Source organism: Bubalus kerabau, chromosome 21, assembly GCF_029407905.1.
Source record: "Bubalus kerabau isolate K-KA32 ecotype Philippines breed swamp buffalo chromosome 21, PCC_UOA_SB_1v2, whole genome shotgun sequence".
Classification (NCBI taxonomy): Eukaryota; Metazoa; Chordata; class Mammalia; order Artiodactyla; family Bovidae; genus Bubalus; species Bubalus kerabau.
This window is the reverse complement of record NC_073644.1, coordinates 49,215,804-49,240,412: the sequence shown is the minus strand read 5'-3', so window position 1 is coordinate 49,240,412 and position 24,609 is coordinate 49,215,804. Positions and strand designations below refer to the sequence as shown.

The following is a 24,609-nucleotide window of genomic DNA, read 5'->3' as shown; positions in this document are numbered from 1 at the left end:
CCCCAGACATCAAGTGAGAAGTGAGTGGAGAGGGTCCCCTGTCCCTGCCACCACCAGCCCCCAGCTCGAGACTGGACAGGAGATGAGGAAGCCTCATTCCGTCCACTACCACCTGCTCCGGCACAGCCCACCGAAATGAGGTTGTCCCTGCTATTCTGGCCCCAGCACACCGTTCTGATCATGCCTGGCCCTTGTCTCATTTCATGATCATATGTGTATTTGTGGGTCATTTGTTTACTCCCGGTCACCTGCACTAGACCATACACTCCACATAGGCAGGGGCGTTCGGGTGCACGTGTGCATGCACCGAGTCTCGTGTAGCACTTGCTACTAAACCAGGGGTGAGAAATACAGTCCCTGCCTCTGGGGAGGGGCCTGAGAGCGCAGGCTAGGAGTGGCAGCTGGAGTTCAGCCACGAGTTGCTGCACTGCCTCCACCTTCCCTACATACACATCTTTCCTCTTTAATGATCAAAGGACAGGCTTGTATTTAAATTTCAAATACAAGCTGGCTTGTATTTAAAATTCACAAATCTGTATTTCCATAGATGCAGATTCCTACTTCATTAAGGTAGCTCTGCCTTGGAGGCTGGACATACAGATCCTTGCAAGCTCCCCAGATAACCCTGGTGACAGATATGAGGACTTCTCAAAGCCAGTTGTCCCACCTGAAGCCAATGTTGCAGCTCAAAGGCATAGTGTTGCCTTTCCGACCAGGGCTCCATCCGGCTCTGACAGAATCCTCCAACCTTTGGGGTCTCAAGGGTAAAAGCTCTGACACCTGCACCATGACCAGGTGTGACTAAGGTCTAGAACAGAGGCAGGGAGTCAGGGGCCGGAGAGCTGACACGGTGAGAAGAGCAGATGGCAGTGCCATTGAGAAAGGCCTGGGGTGGTAGGGTCCTGGAAGCGGGTGCTGAGGCCCTGGTGCCCTCTCAACCCTCAATTGGCGTGTCTCAGACTCGATTCTTGGGTGTCCTTGGTGGAATCTGAAAATACACACATGTGCATGCACGTGCACACACCCACATACACAGCTCACACACACATCGACATACAGATGCGCCCCCCACACACACACATCTTGTCCTCAGAGATGGTTCCCAGAATATGCACAGACCCACGTTGCTCCCACCTCCTCCCGCCCCCCACCAAGGAGCCCTGAAGCTCCCAGGCAAAGAAATCGGACAATGGGAGGAGGCAAAGGAGAGGAAAGTCTTTGAAACTCTTTGGCCATTAATTAGTATATGGTTTTAAGTGAGTCAGTTCCCCTCCCTGGACCTCAGTTTCCTCACGTGTAAGGGCCACAGCAAGGCACGAACTGAGAAAGGTTTTGGCCGCTGCCACACCCACCAGTCAGCACCCTGCAGAGGGGACCCCAAGGCTCAGAGGACCAGGGGTGTGACAGAGACATGGGCAGCCGGGGTAGCCCAGTGGTCACAGATCAGACTCCAGGGTCCCCTGCCGGGTCTAACTCCTGGCTCCACCTCTCCCAGCTGTGTAGCCTTTCACGACCTCTTTGCATCTCAGAGGGCTTCCCAGGTAGCCCTGTGGTAAAGAAAGAACCCGCCTGCTGATGCAGAAGCCACAGGAGACGCGAGTTCGATCCTTGGGTTGGGAAGATCCCCTTGGAGGAGGAAATGGTGACCCACTCCAGTATTCTTGCCAGGATAATCCCATGGACAGAGGAGCCTGGTAGGCTGCAATCTATGGGGTCATAAGAGTTGGACACAATTTAGCAACTGAGCACACATGTAATGTGCCTCAGCTTCCCCATCTGTAAAATGGGGATGACAGTCTCTACCTTCCTGGTGTGAAGACGATGCTACTAGGGTGCCTAGTACAGAGTGGTACCAGAAGTGTGGGTACCCTGCCCTGATCAGGAGGCAAGAAGCAGCCAGCGCCCCCCTCCCCAACAACAAGGGAGCCAAGATTCACCCCCTTACACCTTCTGGGCTTCCTCTCTCACTGCCCTGAAGTTCTGGGCCCTCGTAAGCCTGACACTGACAACAGTGCTCCCCTGACTGTGGAAGTAAAGTGACATCCCTGCCGCTCCCCCAACCCCTCCCAGCACCACTGGCCCCTGGCTGTGATATTTTGCACCCTAGCCCCATCACCTCCTGCATGCTATCTTTTACCTGCTTATTCATTTGCTGTCTGCCATCATCCCCCCACCCGATGGTAAGCTCCCTAAATCCAGGGGAGGGGCCCTGACTTGTCCACTGTTGTGTCCTCAGTGCCTAGAACAAATCTGGAGCAGGACAGGCCATTCGGTCAACATCTGTGCAATGAGGGAGTGAATAAACAAATGAATGAAAAGAAGGAAGATGAAGCAATATTTTTTCAGCTTCTCCACAGACATTGGGGTCTTCTGAATGGGTCTGAATCCAGGGTTAACGGTTCCTGGCACAGAAGAGGGGCTTAATAAATATTAAAGTAATAGATAAAGCAGAGAATGAGGGAGGAAAGGTAGAGATTTGGGCCTGCATTGAGCCAACCTCATCCTGACTTCAGGCCAAGAGCCATGGAAAACCTGCCAAGGACCAGACCGTGGCCTTGGCTCAGCAGGCCCCATTACCTGGCCATGCCCCCACCAACACAGAGGTCCTTCTGTGTCATCCTTGTCATGTCATTATCACTCTTGGCAGTCCATGAGGTGGGGCTGTACCGGGCATGTAGGTATAGAGGTCCTGCAGGTACTATGGGGCCATGCAAGGCTTTGGATCATGTGTACAAAGCTGGGGTAGGGAAAGTCTTGAGAGGGCAGCTGAGTACACGGGGAGGAGGCGGGGGGAGAGATGGAGGGAAGCCAGCAAGCACTGAATGCAGGGGGGCAGAGGCCCCGGGAAGGGGCATCCCGGGGTTCTGGGAGACTGTGGCTGCTGGAGGAGTGGGAGGAGGAGGGGTCAGCATTCCAGCAGGGTCACCTGTGTGTCTAGAAGATTGGCGGTTCTCAGAGAGGTATAGGAAGGGGCTAGCTGGTTTGGGGAGAGAGGGAAAGTTAAGGAGGTTAGCATTTTTCCTAGAATATTAACTCTAGAGCACATCTGTCCTTTCCAAAGCTTTTTAGACAGCAAGTTTCCCTGAAGTGTTCACCAGCCCCTGAGGAGGGAAGCACAACGTGGATGCTCTTCTCCCTTGGATCTATAAGGAGCCCAAAGCCCCCAGAGAGGTTAACAAAGCTCACAGTGGCCCCAGGACTCCTGTCTCCAGATTTGCTGCCTTCCAGTCCTGCAGGACGTGCTTATTCGCCTGGGCCCTTGGGTATGAGGGGTCGTGCAATGTCAAAAACAAGACAAGGGGAGGGGGATGTTTATGATGAGAAAGAAACCAAGATCCTATGAATTGCAAACTTGGCACTATCTGCCTTCGAGAGTTCTACAGACTTATTTGTGGCCCTCAAAGTTTTGTGGATGAGACGCATTAAAAAAAAGTGTTAAATTGCATCAGTTCTAGGAAGCCGTCAGTTGGATGGTACACTGTCACTTCATGAACCACCACCAGTTTTTAAAAGACAATGTAACTGGGACACACGTCTAGAAGATGCATCCCAATTTCAGAGCTGGGAGACATGCAAGTGTATGCGCCTTAGAGCTTAGTGACTGACTGACTGAGTGTGTTTCATAAAACCCTGTAGTACCGCGCGAACGCCCTGCAAATACTGTAACCAGATATTCAGACTCTCATAAAGATTTTTCCTGTTTGGCCTCTAAGATAAAAGGAGACCCTGTATTGTCAATAGCGGTGTTGGAGTCAGATACTTACACACCCTGATCAGTCCTTTTCATCCTGCGCTTTGTGCATGAGAACCTCAGCTTTTCAGCCTGAATGAAGGCAACCTTGTATCTGAATGGCTTCCCTAATAGCGCAGTTAGTAAAGAATCCACCTGCAATGCAGACCCCAGTTCAATTCCTGGGTTGGGAAGATCCCCTGGAGAAGGGATAGGCTACCCACTCCAGCAACCTTGGACTTCCTTACGGCTCAGCTGATAAAGAATCCACCTGCAATGTGGGAGACCTGGGTTCAATCCCTGGGTTGGGAACAGACCCTGCAGAAGGGAAAGGCTACCCACTCCAGTATTCTGGCCTGGAGAACTCCATCGACTGTATAGTCCATGGGATGGCAAAGAGTCGGACACGACCAAGCAACTTTCACTTTCATGTATATACACTCTTTCATAGTTCACAAACTTATGTGGGTAAATCTTCACCCTGGCTTTGGAAGCGGGTCTCATTTGCCCACTCTCGCCTTCAGCACACACCAGTGAGCCCCGGGACTGGCGTTGGAGCCCAGGCCCCATCCTTGACCCTGAGAAGCTCCTTCTGCCTCCCTCAAGAGGTCATCCCAACTCCCTGCAGGCACTTCTGCCAGCGTGTCTGCCCCTCCCTGACCTCCCTCAGACTGGACCCAACGCTGAGAAGAAATGGAATGATTCGTAACTGGGGGTAGAAGGAAGACGAAAGAAAGTGGGAGCTTGGAGGTTTGTGGCCTCTGTCCCCTGGTCCAGGAGTGAGGGGAGGGAGCCCGGGTCTCCACCCTGACTGAGTGACCTTGGCCATGTCCCCTCCTCTCTCTGGGTCTCTGTTTCCTGCAAAATGGGGCTGGTTGGAAGGGCTGGGTATCTTTGGGGTCCCTTCCAGCCCTGCTTTTCTGGGCTTCCAGTGCAAACCCTGAGAGCTGAGTCTCAATGGACAAGGCCCAGCCAGGCCACCAGGAGCCCCTGCGAGCCCGAGTCCTCGACCTGGGATATCTGTGTCTGGTTATCACTTCTAGAGAGCAAACCTCCTTTCCCACACCTCCCTCAGGGAGGACCTGAGGCAAGAGCCTGGGGCGGTGGGCACCACGCTGGACTGAGGGGCCAGAGCCCTGGGCCTCTACCCGCCAGCAGCTCCTGTCTCCATGACCCGTCACTCTGCTCTGATTCTCAGCCCTCCCCTGCCCCCACCCCCCATCTGCAGAGGGGTAAAGTGGTGCTCCTTGCCCGTGGCAGACTAGCATTTGCCCAGTGCCCACCCTTTATCAGGTGCTGTGCTGATGCTGTCCATACCCCACTAATTCTTACAGAAACAATCTCTCCGGGGGGTAGAGTCTACCTCTCTCCCAGCAGTCTGACCTGGAGCCTGTGCTCTTGACCCCTAGGCCACCTGTCGCGGTGGCAGCTTCCATCCCTGCCCCGGGCACTGCACTGGTGCTACCCGGGGGCTCTCCCTGAGTCTCTCCAACAACCAGGAGCGGGTCATGGTTATATGCCCATTTCTCAGATGAGAAAACGAAGCTCCGAGAGATTACATGCCTTGCCCCAGGACACACAGCTTTTGTGGAGGGTCTGTACACCATACCCGGGCTGGGCGCTCCCAGTTACAACCTCCTCCTTAGCTCACACATTCTACTGTGTTCTTTGGACAAGATGGAAAACGCAAGCTAGTTGCCAGGACAACGAGAAGAATTTGTCAATAAACAAATGAGCACCACCCGTCAACCCAGGTCAGTGGTCGGACACCAACTTGGACAGGTGGCTTCTCACTTCTCGCCTTGGGACCTTGCCCCTTGCCTATTAGGCGAAGCCCTGCAGGCATGTTAGCCCACCACCATGACACTAAACTGAGCGGCGTGGACACAGACAGTCTCTTTTATTCCCACAGGCAAGGAGTTTCCCTGTGAGTCTGTAAGTTTTGCTCACAAGACAGTTTTTAAATAGATCAACGTAAGGCTTCAACTGTGGGTACTAAGACCAACTGGCCAGAGATGATGGGTCGTCTCCCAATACCCGTCCCCTCTTTCTACAGTAAAGTGAAAGTGTTGGTCGCTCAGTCGTGTCTGACTCATTGTGACGCCATGGACTGTAGCCCGCCAGGCTCCTCTGTCCATGGAATTCTCCAGGCAAGAATACTGAAGTGGGTTGCCATTTCCTCCTCCAGGGGATTTTCCCAACCCAGGGATGGAACCTGGGTCTCTTGCACTGCAGGTAGATTGTAGTAGAACCCTCAAATTTAGCTCGGCACTTGGCCTTCCAGAATAAAAACCACATTTCCCAGCCTCCTTTGCGGCAACACATGGTCATGTGAAGAAGTTCTGGACAATGAGATACAGAGTGGAGGTGCCAGGCAGCAATACATCATGCTCTTCCTGTCCTTTCTCTTCTTCCTCCATCCCGGTACTTAGAAAGTGGACATGATGTGAACTATCCTGGACATGCCGAAAAGGGCCATACCCCAGGGAGGGTGGAGCAAGAAGAGATACCCGAGTCCCTGCCACCTGCACCTGCCTGCCTTGCCTGCCCAGGACCACGAACTCCAGGCTGACCTGAGATAGTTGGTACCCCCTTTATCTGGAGTCTCTGCACCAGAACCAGACTAAACCCTACCCAATAAACCAATTTCACCACGTGAAGACATAAGCATCTCCAAGCAGGTGTTAACAGATTCGAGAGTTCAGGTCTGCATGAATTAAGCTCAGTAATAAGGCGATGTGTGTTCAAAACATCTGATGCACACTCAGACTACAGTAACGGAAGTGTAGATTTTCAACAAAGAGGGGGGCATCTGATGGAATTCCCACTGGCGTCCTTCTCATTTTATGGAATTTGACCAACTGGAGTTCATCCAGGTCAGCATCTGATTGGAAGCAACGACACTGGTGGAACCAGGGATGCTTGGCCTGAAGGATTCTTAAAAGTGCCCAGCAGAGCCCTGCGAAGGCTGCCAAGAGGAGAGTCAGCGGTGGGGAAGGAAAGGCCAGGGTCTGGGAGGCAGAGGACAGAGCCTGGCATCCTGGGACAGGCCCAGGAAAGGCAAGGGGCCTGGTCGCTGCCCACGGGCCACCGATCTCCATCAGTGCAAGTCGGGGGCTATGTGTGTGAGTCAGGCCCTCCTGCTCCTCAACCGTCTCGCCCAGAGATCTGCAGTGACAGTGTGTGCCAGGCCACAAGTGGAGAAAGATCTGCTGCATTGGGCTCCAGGGGCACCAGGGAAATGTACCCCTCATCAGAGGAAGATTTCTCAGGAGCACAGGGGCCCCTTTAACAGCTTGAGTTCTCTGGGACCCTGTCCCCACCTGACACACACAGTCCATAGAGTCACTGTGTGCTGAAGGATGCGAAGTCTGAAGTGTGCAGCTGCACAGCCGGGCCCCTGCCCCTGGCGAGGGGAGAACTTTGCCTCGGGTCATAGAAGGGACCTGACGTCCCAGCTGCACTGAAACCCCAGCCTCAGTTCTAGGCCATGAAATTTTAAACCACCTCCTACAACACCTTAGTTTTCTTATCTCTCAATTGCGTTTAATGAAAGGTAATCCAAAGATCCCTTGGACTGCAAGGATATCCAGCCAGTCCATTCTGAAGGAGATCAGCTCTGGGTGTTCTTTGAAAGGAATGATGCTAAAGCTGAAACTCCAGTACTTTGGCCACCTCATGCGAAGAGTTGACTTATTGGAAAAGACTCTGATGCTGGGAGGGATTGGGGGCAGGAGGAGAAGGGGATGACAGAGGATGAGATGGCTGGATGGCATCACTGACCCGAGGGACGTGAGTCTGAGTGAACTCTGGGAGTTGGTGATGGACAGGGAGGCCTGGCGTGCTGCGATTCATGGGGTCACTAAGAGTCAGACACGACTGAGTGACTGAACTGAACTGAACTGAACCCAAAGATCAATGCAAGAAGACAGAGAGATGGTGTCTGTAAGCTCCCAACACGACATTCATGAGGTGACGCTTCTCCCTTGTCCGCAGGAGGGGCTCACAGCTGAGGAGTGACCATGCTGGGAGGGGCCCGTGGGAGGAAGGAGGCAGCTTTTGCTAATTTACTGTTCTTCTCAAGACCCAACCTCTTAGCTTGTCACTCGGGGTCTACTTTTTGCCAGCCCTTCTCCTGTGCCTTTCTCTGCAGATACCCAGGAGAGGGGAGCCGTGCCTGGAGCAGGGGGAATCCCAGGGGCTGCTCATCCTGTCCATAGGCCAAGGCCCAGCAAGGTGGACTGTACCTGACAGAGATACACTCCAGACTTGGGAAAGTCACAAGCCCCACCACCCAGAGGTGGTCACTCTGTAGGGCTGGGAAAACCTGTGTTTTAACAAACTTCCAAATGATTCTCACTTGCTGTAGACCCTAGAGTCTGAAGCTCTCTGGCCAGGTGAAGCCCCAGGTCTCTCTCCCAGCACAGATGGTGTGCATCCCGCCGGGCTCCCTGGATCTGCAGACTCGCCCACCTGCCCACATCCCTCCCTGGCACATGGCCGGCCGGGCAACTCCTAGGCCTCTAGTCTCGGCACTGCTGGTCTCTTCCATGATTTATGGCTGTGACTCCCACACACACTCCAGGAACCAGAGAACCCAGCACACCATTCACAAATTAAATTCAGCCCTCCTCTCCTCCCAGGTAATGGGCCCATCTGATGATAGAAGAGCTTATAAACAGCTATCGTCAAATTAATCTCGATGTCAGAGAAATAATAGCAGCCGTAAATAAGACTGAGTGTGCCTGGCTCGCCAGCTTGTTAGGGCACTTTATAAAGCAGGGTAGCACCATTAATACCGCATGGTCTAATTCCCCCGCCATCTGCACGCCGAGGTTGAGCACTGGCCGAGGGGTCTCCCAGGGGCCAGGACCACCACCCAGGGTGGCGGGTGGAAAGCCCAGGAGAGCGGGGTTTGCTGGCCATCTCCTGGACCCACGGCTTCTTCTTCCATCCCTGCCCAAACTGCCCTCATAAGCACAGCCGGGGTTCTCAGGGTTAGGGGGCTGCCACCCATGCTCAGGCCTCCCCATACCCCTCACGGGGCCTCCTCCCACCTGGGTACCCTTTCCTCTCTCACCTCCTACTGACAGGGACCTCAGCCTTCAACCACAGCTCGAGGGCCACCTCCTCCACAAAGCCCCCAAGGCCACATGGCATCCCAAAGGAGCTCCGCCATGTTTGTAGCATCCATCAGCGGGCGCTAGGGTGGAGACCACGGCGAGTCAGCGGCCCCTCCCTCCGTAGCCCACACAGCCTCTGCCCCTCTTGGGCTGCAGTGAGAGCGATGAAACAGCAGAGCCCTGAGGACGGTGAGAACTGGGGGCCACAGGGTCTAGTGGGGCACGTGGCCATGGTCAGGCCTGGTGGCCTTACCCCGGCTAAAGTCTCGTGAGAATATTAACTGTGTGAATTCAGTGACGGTGTCCAGCTCACGGGGCTCAAGAGACCTGTCAATGGAAAGAAGGGGAAGCAGACACTGAAGTTGTGTCTCCAGAGACAGCATGCCTGGGTATCACAGTGCTGCTGCGTGTACTCACGGGTGTGAGCAGCAAGTGGCTGTGTGTGCCAGTTGTCACCTGTGTGTGAGACTGTGTAATGTGCTGTGTGTACAGATATTTACGCGTGTTGATGAGTGGACGTGCTGACATCACGCGGGTGTGCGGCTGTGTGTGACTATGCAAATGTGCATGATTCGGGGACTGTGTACAGACAGGCGTGTGTTGGGCTGAGCATCCAGGTGCACAATTATGTGCACGTCAAGTGCTAGACGGGTCGTGTGAGAGCGATGAAACAGCAGAGCCCTGAGGACGGTGAGAACTGGGGGCCACAGGGTCTAGTGGGGCACGTGGCCATGGTCAGGCCTGGTGGCGTTATCCCGGCTAAAGTCTCGTGGGAATATTAACTGTGTGAATTCAGTGACAGTGTCCAGCTCATGGGGCTCAAGAGACCTGTCAATGGAAAGAAGGGGAAGCGGACACTGAACTTGTGTCTCCAGAGACAGCATGCCTGGGTATCACGGTGCTGCTGCGCGTACTCACAGGTGAGTACCGCTCTCAACATAGGCAGCTAGGGAGAAAGCCCACCCCAAGGAACCTGGTGTGTATCTGTGCTGTGCTGAGTCGCTTCGGTTGTTGTCTGACTCTTTGTGACCCCATGGACTGTAGCCTGCCAGGCTCCTCTGTCCATGGGATTCTCCAGGTAAGAATACTGGAGTGGGTTGCCATGCCCTCCTCCAGAGGATCTTCCCAACCCAGGAGTCGAACCCGCGTCTCCTGCGGCTCCTGCATTGCAGGCTGATTCTTTACTGCTGAGCCACCTGGGAAGCCAAGGAACCTGGGCAAGGTCATAAACATACAAAGGGGGAGGAAGTCCTGAGCAGACTGAGGCCTCAGCACAGCCCTTAGCTCATCCCGGACACACCAGAGCTGCGCATGGGCAGTGTGCCCTTTGTTCCTGACAAAGGCCAGTCAGCCGCTGGCAACGCTGATCAACAGGCAACACTGCTGTGACAATTAGGAGTGACAAGGGCCCAGCTGCCCCATAGGACATCTGCCTCTTCTCCCGTCCCCTCTGCAGTCCTCTGCTCCCCAGCCTGCCCTGTGCCCTGCAGCCCCTCTGCCTGCAACACTCTGCCCCCACCTCTGCTCCAATTCAACCCCATGCATCCTCTAAGACTGTGCCCAGCCCAAGCTCCCCCTGAAAGAGCACTCAGCCCATACCTTGAGCCATACTTTCTTGTTTGTTCACATGTTGGTTTCCCACGGGACTACCTTTCTTTAGGGCAGTTAAAGTGCTTGGGAGAATACCTGGCACAGAGCAAGTGCTACGTGAGCATTTGCTGATGCTCATGTTATTGTTATCATCCCCATGTCTCCAGTGCCTGGCAGAGTGCCTGGTCCAACTCAGACACACATCTGTTAGGTCAGCTTAACAAATCCGTGATCAGATCTGAGCTTCATTATAACCAGTTGCAAAGGTTACTAGAATTGTTCCCATTTTACAGATGAGAACACTGAGACTTGGAGGGTTTTTTTTCCCCCCCCTACCCTTTGTCTCCTTTACCAAAGTCAAAGTGCTTCCTAGAAGCAGTCAAGGGATCCTATACATGGCAATGACCTAGCAGGTAGCCATGTATAACAATGAGAGTAGCCCCACGCTCTGTGCCAGGTGTCACAGTGGATATACTCCATCCACCATCTCACCTGTCACTCAGCCTGGCAGGTAAGATTGAGTACCCAATTCTGCAGGGAGCAGAACCCGTGGTCGAGAGGGTTACCCACTTCAGAGGAGGTCACAAGCCCTCAGCTCCCCCCAGGCAGCCTCCCCCTCAGCGTGGCCCTCCCAGGAAAAACACGTTGACCTGTGGGAGCACTCAGGCAGTCCGGCTGGGCAGAGGGGCGGGAGGGGACAGAGGATTACCAGGGAAATGGCTGGGGCTGGGGAATAGCAGGGAAGATGGAGACTGGCATGGGTAGGATGACAATGAAATGAGAGGGCCCGATGCTCCAGAAAAGAAAAAGAAAAATCAGGCAAGGTGACAGCCCCAGGACTCTGAACATTCACCTCTTGGATCAGCTCTGGGCCTCCGTGGGAGAGAGCAGGGTGCAGGCTGACCTGAGAGGGTCCCAGGCAGCAAGCCGCAGATCACCCCCTGCTCCGGAAACCAGATCCAGTTCCGCCTCCTCCAAGAGGCCCTCCTGACTTTGCCAGGCCCCCGTGACTTCCCAGCGCAGGCACCAACACTGGCCAGCGGCCTCCAGGCTGGGTCATAATTTCCGGCCAGCACGACTATCAGCCTGGCCCTCATTAGACCGTAGCCTAATCTGTGCATTCTCCACCCAACTCCAGGGGTCCTCAGGGGTCTCCGCAGCCAGGCTGCAGGCCAGATCCTATCTGTGCCTCAGATGCCCGCAGCCCGGCGTAGATTCTCAGTAACTGCTTATCCAAGAAAGCTGAGACATGCCCTTCTTTCCCTGTTCCCCTTGCACTCCTTTTGGGCCCCTGAAATTGTTCCAGTGAGGGAGGAACCAAGAATGAACATCTTTTTCTAAGTACTTCCCAGAGGTTCCCGTGTCTTGTTACTTTACATGTATCAAAACTTTCTTTCATCCTCACCTCCCCAGGACAATGGTATTGATAACAATTATCTCCAGTTTTTTCTAAGGAAGAAACTGGGGCTCAGAGAGGTCCAAAGTCACCTGCAGTAGATGCCAGGATGGACTTAGCGAGTCCCTGAGAGATGGGCGCTTCCTGCTGAGAATTGGGGGACGGGGACAGAGGCAGGTCTCTGACCTCACCCACCCCCACCCTCCTGTGCCTCTGGCTCCTCTTTCCTCCACCCCTCTCCTGGGGGCGGCGTGGGCTGGTGAGGGCCCTCGAGGGTGGGATGGGCTGGGGAAAGGCCATCCCAGGTTCCTTTCTGGGCTCCTGGACCACCTTCGTCGTCACACTCCCTGCTCACCTGCTCAGGTGAGGGCTGATGGCTGTAGCTCCCTTTACCCACCCTCCCCCCTCCTCCACACCCCTGCCCCCGTGACACCTCTTCCCCCCACCCCTCCCTCAGCCCCACCCCTCCTGTTGGGGAGAAGGCTGGATTCCTCAGGTTCCAGGGGGCCCAGGCTCCCTCTTGGGGGCCCCTTACTCCCTACCCTGCCCCCTCCCCAACTCTGGCTCTGGCTCTGTGGCCGCCCTGCTTCCTGACAACCCTGCCCAGGAGCCTCAGTTTCTCCCAGCCAGAAACAGGAAGATGAGAGCTGCCCGCCACCCCCACCACCCAGGCCCAGCTTCCCTAGACCAGCCAACTGGGCTCCTCTTCATGCCCGACTCCCCTTGTGCTCCAAAGGATGTGAGTCCACCAAAGGTGAAACCAAGGCTGGGCCGACCCACCTGGTGTCCAGGAGGGGCTCTGGCCACCTCTGACTGCACTGGGGTCAAGGCTCTGTCCAGCTGCCTCTCTGGGGTCCCTCCCTGACAACCAAGTTGGGTACTGGGCCAAGTTGTACCAAGTTGTACCACCAGTACCAAGTTGGGTCCTGGTGCTGGGCCAGGGGTGACTGGCAGTTCGGGGGGCCTTGTAGGAGGGAATCACCCCACGGACCCAGGTCTTCCCATCCCTGCCTCACTTGCCCCCGAGTTGAACTTCTCCGCGCAGCTCAGCAGGTCCAGGCTGGTGGAAGAAGAGGCCCGCCCAGGCCAGCTCCTGCTCCAGAGAACAGCATGGAGACGGAGGGCCCCACTGGAAGAGCCACCCTTTGGCTTAAGGATGGCAGGTGTAGGCAGCCCTGGGGCAGGGGATACGTTAACCCCGTCAGCACCCAGAGTTTGGGAGCAGAACTAATTGTTCTAGGATGGGGTGGTCTTGGGAACAGGCGCCACAGAGGGGCCTGGGAGCTATGGGGAGGGGGTTGCCTGGAGGCACTGGCCGCTGGGGGAGGCGAGTTGGAGCCCAGCAAGCAGGCTGTGCGGGGAGGCGAAGCCCTGGGAGGGCTTCCGCCCCCTTGCCTCCCACTCAGCAGCCCCCAGAGAAACAGCAGCAGCTGTTCCAAAGCTTCCCGCCCTTCCTCGAGACAGGTGTTGGCTGAATTCTCACTTCCTCCCAGCCTCAGAGAGCGCCTCCACCCGCTCTCCACTCGGCAGGCCGGTGCTGAGTCAGCAGCGCCTCTTCCTCTCCTCCACTCGGGGAGACCAGCCCCCACCTCCGGGGGGTGCGGCTGAGCCCTTCTGCTGAGGTCACCTGCGGGAGGGCTGGCTGACCCCTGCTCCCCTGCAGTGGCACACCTCAGGAAAGGAGGCCCCAGGGAAGCTCTTGCTGAGGAGCCAAACGGGAGCGGGGGCAGTCCCAGGAGGCAGTCCCAGGAGGCAGGAGGGACCCGAGGCTCTGGACCCCCAGCGGGGCCTGTGCTGCCTGCAGTCACTTCTGCGGCCGGCGGAAGGGCGGAGCCTCTCTACTGAGCTCCGAGGCATGGCTGCTGCCCCGCGAATGGGCCAAAAGACAATGGAAGTGTAAGTGACTCTCATCCAGAGGAAATCACCATTTTTTTTACAGCAGGAAGGGGCAATTAGGCCAATTATCTCCCCTGGCAAGTTGGAAGTGCAGACCCAGAGCAGTCAGGCTCGCCAGCCCTGTCACAAGGGTGGTTATTGGCAGAGCAGCCTCGAAGCAGGGCTGGGCCCACCAGCCTGAATAATGGGCATCACTGTTAACTGTTGTCTCTGGCTGGCTTCTCAAACTTCACTTCGCGTAAGTCACACTTCATGTGACAAGTCCTGTAAGGTAGACCCATCGCCCCCATTTGACAGATGGGAAAACTGAGACCCACTGGAGGAAGCTGACTGGCTCAAGATCACAGTGGACTTTGGTGGCAGAACAGAGACCAGAAGCCAAATCTCAGAGGAATTTATCTGAAGCTTCCTTCCCCATGCCCTCTTTCCTGCCCCCTCTTCCCGCCCCTTTGGGCCTGGACTGATGGTGAGCAGAGAGGCCTGGGAGCTGTCAGAGTCCACCATCCCCCACCCTCCCCGTGGCCAAACAACAGCCCAAGGGAGGCCACAGACCACACCAGCAGGAGTGGCCTGAGACCCAGAGCCGTTGGGTGCCTCACAAGCCACGAGTCTGAACACAGAGCCACCATTCGAGTGGAATTTGCTGAAGCCAGTCAAAGTGATGCTTGTGAAAACAGCTTAGCAAGACATGAAAGGGCTTTTAATAGGTTAAATCTGAAAAATCGGAGAATGCAAAAGTGTATATTACTGTGTTTACAGCTCTACAAAAAATATGTACATGAGTATGAACAAACTGATGGAAGGCCTTTCACTAAAGTGATCACAGACAGGTGGACTCCTAAGAGATTTTTTCCCTTTGGTCTATTTTCTAAACTTTCCAAAATGTGAGTGTATTAAAATGTGAGTGTATTACTTGACGATATAACACAGATAGAAGGCATCATGATGACCTAAGAAAACCCAGGAGAGGTGCTCATGACTTGGGAGCCAAAGTCCTTGAAGGGGTACACCTAGTTATCTTGGCGGCAACCTGAGCGCAGGGGTCCCCCGGTTAAGCTGGCGAGGCCTCCTCCGAGCCGGAGTCTGCAGGCTAAAGGACTCACCACCCAGTTCCAGCCCCTGCTCGTTTCCCACCCTGGGGTCTTTCTGGTCCACCACGCACCCTCCCTGTCTCTCAGACTCCCCTTCCAGAGGGTGGAGGCTCTAGTTTGGGGACTTGACCTGCTTCACAGCTTGGCTGGCCACAAGCTAGACTGAGGCCTCTCCCAAAGCAGACAAACCGATGTCCCCAGATGTGGAGGAAAATTAGGGATTCCTTTCCAGTCAGTGTTTTCTTGGTTTCAAGAGGATTCCTAACAGTGTGCAGACCCTGGGAAGCGCTGCAGGGAGCCACAGCTGGCCGGCCAGTCATACCACATCCACTTCTGGCTCAGCCATTCCCTAACCCAAGGCGAGCAGGGGACAACTTTCCCCACCCTTGGCCTCAGTTGTCTCCTCTGGTCCCCAGTTACCTCCTCCCAGACTGTGTTGAGGAGGAAATGAGATAACAGAAGAGAAGAGCTTTGAATTAGGGAAAATCCACTCTCTGCAGACAGAGCTAAGCCTGAGGTTGGAGCCCACACCTCACCCCTCATGCCCTGTCCTTGGCCTCAGCTGCCACCCCCCCACCCCCTCCTTCTCTGCGACTCTGCCCTCCTCCCCACATGGGTAGGCCCCACCTTTTTGCAAACCCGTGGAGGCAATAAACTTGCCACTTTCTGGCCTTGGGTCCCTCTTCTCAAGAAAGATGAAGTTTGATAGAAGTTCAAACTGAGATACCAGAGCACAGCTCCCTGAGGGAGTGCATGTTGGTAGAGAGGTTGCTGAAAACGTGACCTGCATGACTAAGGATGCAGGTGCCTGGCCAGATAAGGCAGGGAGTGAGAGTTCTTTGAGGGTGTGTCCCATAAATGTCCCATACATTTATCACCTAGTACTCCATCCAGGACTAGAAGTCTCAAATCCCAGGACACTGCCACAGTGCCCTTCCTTCTGCCCCCTTCAGCATCTCAAATTCTATTTATCTACATGCTGAACTAACCTCTCCCCCAAATTGTCTGCTCCACCCACCATCCCTGCTTGCCTTCCTGGTCTCACATTCTCCCAGGCACCTCCAGACCTCCCCACCCCTCTGCCCCTCCACATCAACTCAGCTCTGCTCATTTCCTCTTATGGGAAGCCCCCCCGCCCCCCATAAACCCTCCTCCTCATCCTCTAGACCACTGGTGTGTGGACTTCCAACACCCCTGGATGCCTGCCGTGGACTCCTCCCCAGCTAAGCTCTTTTGGGCTCATCCCTCTACTGGAGCTTCCAAAGGCCTAAGAAATGGATTTCTATCAGACTTTTCTCCCATTTTCTTCCATCCTTACGCTGCTTAACCCCTGGAGTAATGCTCTCCCGAGAACCATTCAAAGACAGGACAATGGTCCCAATGCTTCCCATAGCTATGCAAGGTGACAGGCCGCACCCACACCCCAACACACACACAACCCCTCCTCATAAGTGCTTTCTGTTCTTGCCCAGTCAGCAGAGCTACCTGGCCTTGACCGAAGTCTCCCTCCATTCCTGTCCCTGCCTGGAGTCTTTCTCCTCTCCCTCCTGTATACATACCAACCTTTGAGGCACAACTCAACCCCATTTCCTCAGCACATCTTCCCTGATTTATCTGATCCCTTGGCCAGTATATTCCAAGAGTTGTGCAGGATGCACGCGGCCACCCAGCATGCCTCAGGACCTGCTCTGTGCCCGGTGTCTTTGAAAAGTCTCCACACACTCTATCAGGTAGATATAGTGATGGTCATTGTTTAGAGAACACTCAGAGCAGTGGCCTAAGTTCACCCTTCCTGGTCAAGACTGGGATAGGACTCAACTCCTGGACTGCTCCAAGCTCTTCCCATCGCACCAATCAGGACATTGTGCCATCTGTTTGGGTGCCGAGGCACCGAATACCTTAGACAGTGTCTGGTTTCCTAAGCATCCATCTCCCAGCCTCAGCATAAGCCTCAGGAGGGCAGGTATCCAGGTCCCACATGGCTTTCATATCCCCCTTCAATTGGCTCCAAGTAGGAATTCAGTGAACACTCATTAACTAAATGAACAAACAAGTGAGTCAGTGAATGAATGACTTAATGAATGAATACATGAAAATACAGGCATTGCAAGTGGTTCAGCAGTGGGGTTATGAATGTTTGCTCTTAGTTCTTAAATCAGCCAGAAAATCTGAGCCTAAGGTAAGCCTTTCCCTCCAATTCTCTTAGAAATATATTGGCTCATCTGTGGCCAAACCATACCATCCTCATAAAAGCAAATTCAGATTCATATTATATTAAGCCAGGACTTTTTAAAGAACTATTTAGATTCATAGAGGAACCAAGGCGCAAGTGTACAAGTAAGTGTCTTATACATTTGAGCAACTGTGGTCAGGAAGGTCTGAGACACCCAAAGTTATGTCCTGAGCTGGAGTCAAGGGCCTGTGTCTCCTGGCCAGGAGTTTCCCATGGCACTTGGATCCAGCACAGAGCTGTTGCTTCCCTAGCTCAGAAAAGCATTAAGTTTTCCAATGGACACTGCAGGCTGCGTATTTAAAGGCGGGAAGGACATGGCAGGTAGGGCAGGAGGTGAGCAAGGAAGAGAGATGAGAGGTGACCCAGTGTCTGTTATCTGCATATTGCGGCATGGAGACTCTTGGTCGTCTTTTCCCCTAGCCTTGAGTAATTAATAGTATCTGCCGATTTGTGAGAAACTATTATTTAAGTAAGCCCCTCAATTAGGTGGGCCTTATCCAATGCTGGTTTCAGGAGAGAAGTTCTCTTATTCGAAAGGAAAAGTGGTAAATAAAAACCATGTTCCATCTTATTACAAAGTCCAGCGTAGAATCTACAGAGTAGATGGATTTTCCAAAATCTTAAGAGTTAAAATTGATTAAAACAGGTATGTGTCTGTTGGCTGAGAGAGTAGATGCAAAGTACAGTGGCTTTGTAATGACTGGACCATCCAGTTAGAGAAAAAGGCTCCTTCAGATGAGTAAGTTTATTCTGACAGTCTAGACAAAAATATGGCATGCATTTGATAAATTGCTAAAACATGACTTCCCAGTAACCTACTAACTTTCTATGTTATTACTAGGTTACTAAACCATTCTCAAAACATTGACCAGATAATTCCAATATAATACATAATACTGGTTTAAAGAAATAAAATCCGAGAGTTGGTTAATAGCCACTGCTCTCTAGGGTGATCACCTGAGTTGGGATCGTTTTCCTTCTTGTTGAGGTTGGTTGGAGGATGGTTTATTTTGCTTTCTCAAACTGGGAACAAAATTGAAAGTTTCATGAAAACCAAAATAAAAGGAGGCGGAGGGGAGGGAGAAGGAGGGAGAGAAACAGAATCCCCAAGGCCTGCCTATCTCGCCTCACGCAAACTGCAGTACGAGCCTCCGCTGGGAGCTTGCATGTGTGTCCATGTGTTACAGTAAATCAGCTCAGCTTTCCCACCCGGGCTGGGGAGAGCACGAGAACAAAGGGCCAGAGCAGAGAGGGCAGCCATGGGGGAGAGCAGAGCTGCGTGAGCCACAAAGGAGGCGAGGAAGCGCTGTGGTCAGGCAGGGCTGCGCCCGCCTGGCAGGGAAGGCTGGCAGGGGGCAGAGGCGAGCTGGGAGACAGCCCACAGAGGCGAGCAGGAGGCACCTGGGCCCAAGGAAGAGCAGCTTCAAAATGATGACCCTTTGAAGGAACCGTGAATTTCTTTAATCAACTAATTTCCTCGGTGACTAAAACGCCTCATTTAGCAAGGCTTATTCTGAGCTGAAATTGAATAGGTGTAATTGACAAATGTTTGAATTTGGGTTCCACTCTGGGGGAAAAAAAAAAATACCTCTCCACTGGCTCCTCAAATATAATTATGGAACAAAGATATATTTTAAGGGCTCTTCTTCCAGTTCAGTTTGGGGGTAGATTCGGACCTCCCTCCTGATCCCCGCCCCCGACAATCGGACAATGACAGAGATCTGGCTTTCTTTCTCAAGAGGGGCACTCCGGCCGGCCACAGATGAGGCAGCTGTCAGGAAACGGGGCTGTAATCAGCGTTCACTGGCTCACAGCCTACAGAGGGCACAGACCCTCTTATTCCTGCAGTAACAGGTCAGGCTGCTGGCCCTGGGATGAATGTGGGAGTGGTCTGAGTTGGTTTCTGTTTCAAACATCTTCCTTATGCAGGATCTCCATGCAAAACTTACATCGCAGGTCCCAACAATTTAAATATGCACCTGGGAGAGGATACTTTCAAATTCCAAATCAAGGCTTCAACTGCATGTAACATGTCACCCCCAGCATGACTTAGAAGGACAGTAAATCAATGAAACAGTAAAAAGAAAAAAAAGACAACTGAAAATGGGTTTTTCAGGCGAGTCTGAAATGCTACAAGATTGCTAGTTAAGAACAGTATCCCTTTTCTCAACCTAAGGGTTATAGCCCATCTCTTCATCAACATCATAAACCGGGTGCCCATGAAACTTGGAAACTGAGATGAAAAGTAGAGGCTATCGGGTGGGTACATAGGTGGCCAAAGATAGGAGTTCTTTCTATGTAATAGAGCTATTTTGGTGTGTCAGGACAACTGACCCATCCCCCACCACATTACCCAGACATCTACTGTAGAAAGATATGGACTAGATGAGATTAAAGTCACCATATCTGTATCACAAAAAAAAAAGGAAAGAAAGAAAAAAAAAAAAAAAACCAGAAGGCATTCACTCAAATCTTACAATGGGAGGTGGGAGTGGTGGGTGGGTGGGTGAGGGGTGGGGATAGAAAAGCAAGGGGGGAAATCTAAACAGCAGGATACGACAATAAATGGGAAAACAGCAAGAGAAAAAGCACACTAGGTTAATATAGGAAACTAGTTCTTTATTGAGAGATTGTATATTAGTATTAGTGGATTCTGTGTGTAACAATGTCGTCATGCACACGATACAAAAAAAAAAGAAAAAAAAAAAGGCTGGGCCCACCATGCTTCGGAAGGGCAACAGAACAAAAGCAGCGTACAATGAGCAGATGGCCCGGGCTACACGAGCACAGTAGGTTTCAGCAGGGTAACATCTCTAACCGAGCGCTGTACATTGTCAACTGGGGGATGTAAAAAAATACAGATCATGCTTTAGTTTTAGTACAAGAAAAGGTGAAAAAGATACACAACCAAAAGGATATTTGATACAGAAAAAATTACCCACAAAATAAGAACAGGAAGTAATTCAGCACAGCAGAACACGCGATCCCTGTTTAATGGAAAACCATTTTGCTGGGGATTCTTTTTCTTTTCGTTTTTTTCTCTTCTTCTTTTCAGATTGCCAAATGGCAATCTGGGGAGGCCCCTTGGGACTTTACTTTGGAAGGGCCCTCAAAGTAGGGGCCTTATTCTTTCTTTATTGCTGCTGTTTTGTTTCAGTTTTCAAGCAGGTCTGGCCAGCGAGGCAGCAGAAGGGAGCCGGCTGTTAAAGGGGCAGCTCTGAGGGCCAGGGCGGATGTCCAAAGATGCTCTTGACATTGTACAATTAAACAATTAAGACACCGTGGCCAGGGCTCCCCCTTAAGCCAAAGACCTTGCTGCACCAAATTTTCAGAGTAGCAGCAACTATCATTTTATCAAAATTGTTCATATATATATATATTTATTATTTTTTGCCTCTGACTAGATGTAATCTCTTCACTTATGCCAGGGTGCTACCAGGGAGCTAGCTGAAGCCACCCAGATAAGTGGCAAATGGGGTGCTACGGCCTCCAAGCCAAGGCAAAAGGAGTCCACTTAACAGGGATTTACAGTGCAATGTACTCGGCTAAACAAGATGAGATACAAAAATGGTTATTTCTCTACATCTATTCTGAAATGGCCTACATCCTATACTACTACAATGGAAACTAAAAAGAACAGATTTAAGCTGGCAAGCTATCTAATAGTTTTACAAGAAGATTGTGGTTTAGGACCTTGTTGGGTTAAGCATTAGTATCCTCTATCGGAAGGTCATGAATTCTTATCACATTGTGCTAAATTTTACTCACAGCCCGACTAACCCTCAGCCCTTGGATTTCCTATGGGCGTGTTTGCCATGAAAGTAAACTTTGACTGACTGGCAGAATTTGTTTTCTTAGGTGTTTTTTGTTTTTTTGAGGGGGGTGTATTAAAAACAAAATTTAAAGGCAGCTGAGCAATTTGAATTTCAAAACATGGAATCAGCATCCTGCAATGGTATTTAGAGATCGGTGGTATTAATGAGGATGATAATGATTTAATCAGGATAATTATACTTTCAGGCTCAACATCCATCTTAATCATTTTTGAATTTCTGCCTAGTGTAATGTTCCACACCCGTTTTAAACGGAAATGCCAAGTAATGAGATATAATTGTGTATTGGGGGAGGGGTTGGCATTTCAAGGGAGATCTCACCCAGCCCCCCCCATTCCTATTCTTCACACATCCCCTCCACCCCTGCCCCCCACTGCTAGGCTGGCCTGAGACAGGGGATACTGCCGCTTAAATAGCAATGCCTTCCTCAGATGGAGACAGGAGATGGTTAAGAGGGGTGTCACAATACAGCTAAATGCGGAGGCAGAAGGGTCACAGCGCACACAGCAGCGAGTTGACCATTCACTGAGCTACACAATGAAGAAAAAAAAAAAAGATTTGATAAATGCAGAATGTCATCATTCTATCATCACACAAAAAAACTGCGGTTCAAACAGGCCTAAGGGGGTCAACCTTGCCTTTTAGGTTCTGGGGAGAGGCTGGGGCTGGGGACAGCTGGGCTGGAAGAAAGAGGGCTGGGCTTTCATTCTCTGGCCCAATCGGGCCCCTGGGGCGCACGAAAGCGCTAGCCCGCGACCCCACCCCCCACTCTGACTTGGGGGAGCAGCCCTGGTCGCAAAGGGAAGACATCATTCCGTGCGTGAGGGAGGGGGGCCGGGGGAGGGCTTCAGCCAAGGTGGGATTGAAGCAGACGTGGAGTGGGAGAGGATAGCAGAAACATTTCCAAGAAGAGCAATGTGAGTCCAGAGGCAGAATGCAAAAAAAAAAAAAATAATAATAATAATGAATCTAAATGCATCTCGGGTTTGCTTTGGGAGGTGGGAGTTTTTGATTAAAAGAAAATGGAAGAAATGTGAAGCGTGGAGAAGAGGGGGAAAATCAAGCTATTGTTGTTAGCAGAATGTAAGGGAAAGGGGATGTGGGGAAGGGGACCGTGCAAACACACCCCATATATCACAGTTAAAAACAAAGCCGGCGCCGGCCTGCTGCTTTGTCAACGCCTGCCGGGGGCAAAGGCCTGGCCTGGGGGCAGCATCCCACCGCATCCTCGCACACACAGCGCAACACCCAAGGGCCAGCACCCCTCTCCGGCCGGCCAGGTCCAGGGGTGCACAGCAGTGCACGCCTGACTCTCCAAGGCGCGCACACACTTGCACACAGTCACATACACGCGCGCACGCACGCACACACACACACACACAAGCATCTTGAACCCATAAATACAACTGTCATACAAAGACCATGGTGTGGGGGGTGGATAGCAGAAGGGCGATACACAAAAAAGGGTTAAAGGGGAGGAAAAGATGGGACGGGAAATCGTGCAAGTGCCCACGAGAAGGTGGGGGCTGGGGCATGGGACAGGGCAGATGCCAGATGCCAGCTAGGCAGCCATCGGTATCAGTGACTAAATAATGGAGAAACACGAACACAAATGACATGAAACACACATACATCTCAAAAAAAAAAAAAAAATCACAGAAAGCCAAGTAGGCTTACACACACACAGAGGCGCGCGCGCACACAGTCATGTATCTCTCTCCGTCCTTCGATCACACAGGGCTAGGTATTGGGGGAAGGGGCTATGACTGGGGGAACCGCGTCCGCCGCAAAGAATAAAAAATTGGGGCCGGGGAGGGAGGGGACTCGAATTCGCCAAACCCTAACTTCACTGCAAAAGCTCCCACGAGGGCGGCCACCTCCACACTCGGGGTCCCCCAGAAGAGAGAGGGGAGAAGCCACCGCTCGCCCCGCGTCCTCCCGGGTGTGCCCTGAACGCCCCCCCCCCCCCGCCGCCACCCGCCGCCCTCGGCGCCAGCCCCCGCCCGGGTGTCCGCGGCGATCCACGCTCGGAAGAGGACCCCGAAAGCAAAAAGCGATACCTCTGTTTCGCACAGAGCCAAACACTGGAAGCACGAGATAGCCGACGTGGACCAGGACCATCCTGGCTCCTCGCGCGGCGGCGGCGGCGGCGGCGGCTGCGCGCGGGCCCTTTGTGGCGCGGCTCCGGGGCGCGGGCGCGGGCGGCGGCGGGGCTGCGGGAGCCGCCGGGGCGGGAGGCGGGGCGCGGGGCGCGGGCGGCGGCGGGGCGGCGGCTGGCGGAGAGACAGATGGCCCATGGAAAGGCTCCCTTCCCGGCCCCTCTCGACATTCAAAGGCGCTGGGGCCGCAGCTGCCGCCACACAAAGGCGCGCCCAGCCAATGGGAACGGAGCGCAGCGCGGCGCGGCCTCGCCGAAACCGCGGGGGACAGCGGGGACCGCGGGCGCGCGGGTGGCGGGGGGGCGGGGGTGCAGGGAGGGAGGGGTGATGGCTGAGAAGCAGCGGGCGGCCAATCGCCGTAGCCCGCGGCCGGGCGCGGGAAGGGGGTCAGCCCCGCGGGGCTCCTGCAGCCTCGCATGGGTCCCTGGTCGCCCACGGGCCGGAACGCGCGCGCGTGGAGCGCCCTGCACCCAGACACGCGCGGCGTGCACACGGAACGTGCACACACCGAGAGCGACGTGCACCCAGACATGTGAAGGTGCCTTCGTGCGTGCGGAGAGACTGGCTCGAGCGTTTCCAGTGCACACGACCCAGAGGTCTTTGCACAACGCGCCCGGGTCACTTGGGGACGTGTGCATGGAGGCAGGCACACGTGCAGAGCCCGACTGCGGGCACAAGTGGAGCTGGAAAGCGAGCAAGCGCCGCACACGGGACCCAGGCACTGTCACACGGGCATGCACACACCAAAAGCCTGGTTAACCGAACACGTGCCAAGAACGCATTCCCAAAGACACACAGAGAGGACACACAATGCAGATATGCACACTTCCAGGCTCTCTGCCTGTCGCACCGCTATGATGCTTCTGCAGAGCACAAAGCTCACAATATGTATTTGCAGAATGGAAAACCCTGTTCCTAGACTGAGATGTGTGCACAGGTTCCATACAGAGACATGCTCACCCCAGAAAACCATTCGACCACCATTCTCTGCACTCTGACAGAGGTGCAACCAGCCATGTGCACAGACACGCCCACTTCCACTGCTGACAGGCACATATGTGATATCAGGGTTAGGAGGCTCCTCAGAGTCACACGTGGCTGCCCAGCCATGGGGTCTCATGGGTCCTGTGGCTGGTCTGCCAGGTACAAGCAAGACAGAAGCAAAGAGGCTTCACCCAGCAGCCCAGTTGTCAGGTGGACTGCTAAGACCCTGTTCCTACACTCAGCCTACCTGCTATGGCAACTCCCAGCAGAGCCCCCAGACCAGGCTCACAGTTCAAAGTCCAAGGCAAGACCAGAGTGAGCTTGGCATCCACAAGGCAGAGGACATTTCCTCCATCTCAACTTGTCTTCAGTGGCTCCTTTATTTTATGAGTTTGGGAAAATTAGATGGGAAAATTGCAGTAGGTGGAACTGGAAAAAAAGAATCTACTCAACCAAACCTGCTTCCATGTTTGAGATAAGGAAAAGGAGCCCATTTACTGAATACACTTTGTGCTGTCAGGGCCTAAGGAGGTGATCCAAATCCTACGGAGGCCCCAACACTTGCAGCCCAGAG

At 53.4% G+C, this 24,609-nt stretch overlaps 1 protein-coding gene across 1 annotated transcript in view; it reads right to left on the bottom strand.

The window, feature by feature from the left end:
* Positions 1-23,013, bottom strand: part of ARK2C (arkadia (RNF111) C-terminal like ring finger ubiquitin ligase 2C) — a 112,345-nt gene extending 89,332 nt beyond the window's left edge. Inside the window, exon 1 of the mRNA XM_055559048.1 lies at positions 22,953-23,013. Coding sequence (XP_055415023.1) covers positions 22,953-23,013 — 61 coding nt within the window. The remainder of the gene's footprint in view (positions 1-22,952) is intronic.
* Positions 23,014-24,609: the final 1,596 nt, after the last annotated feature.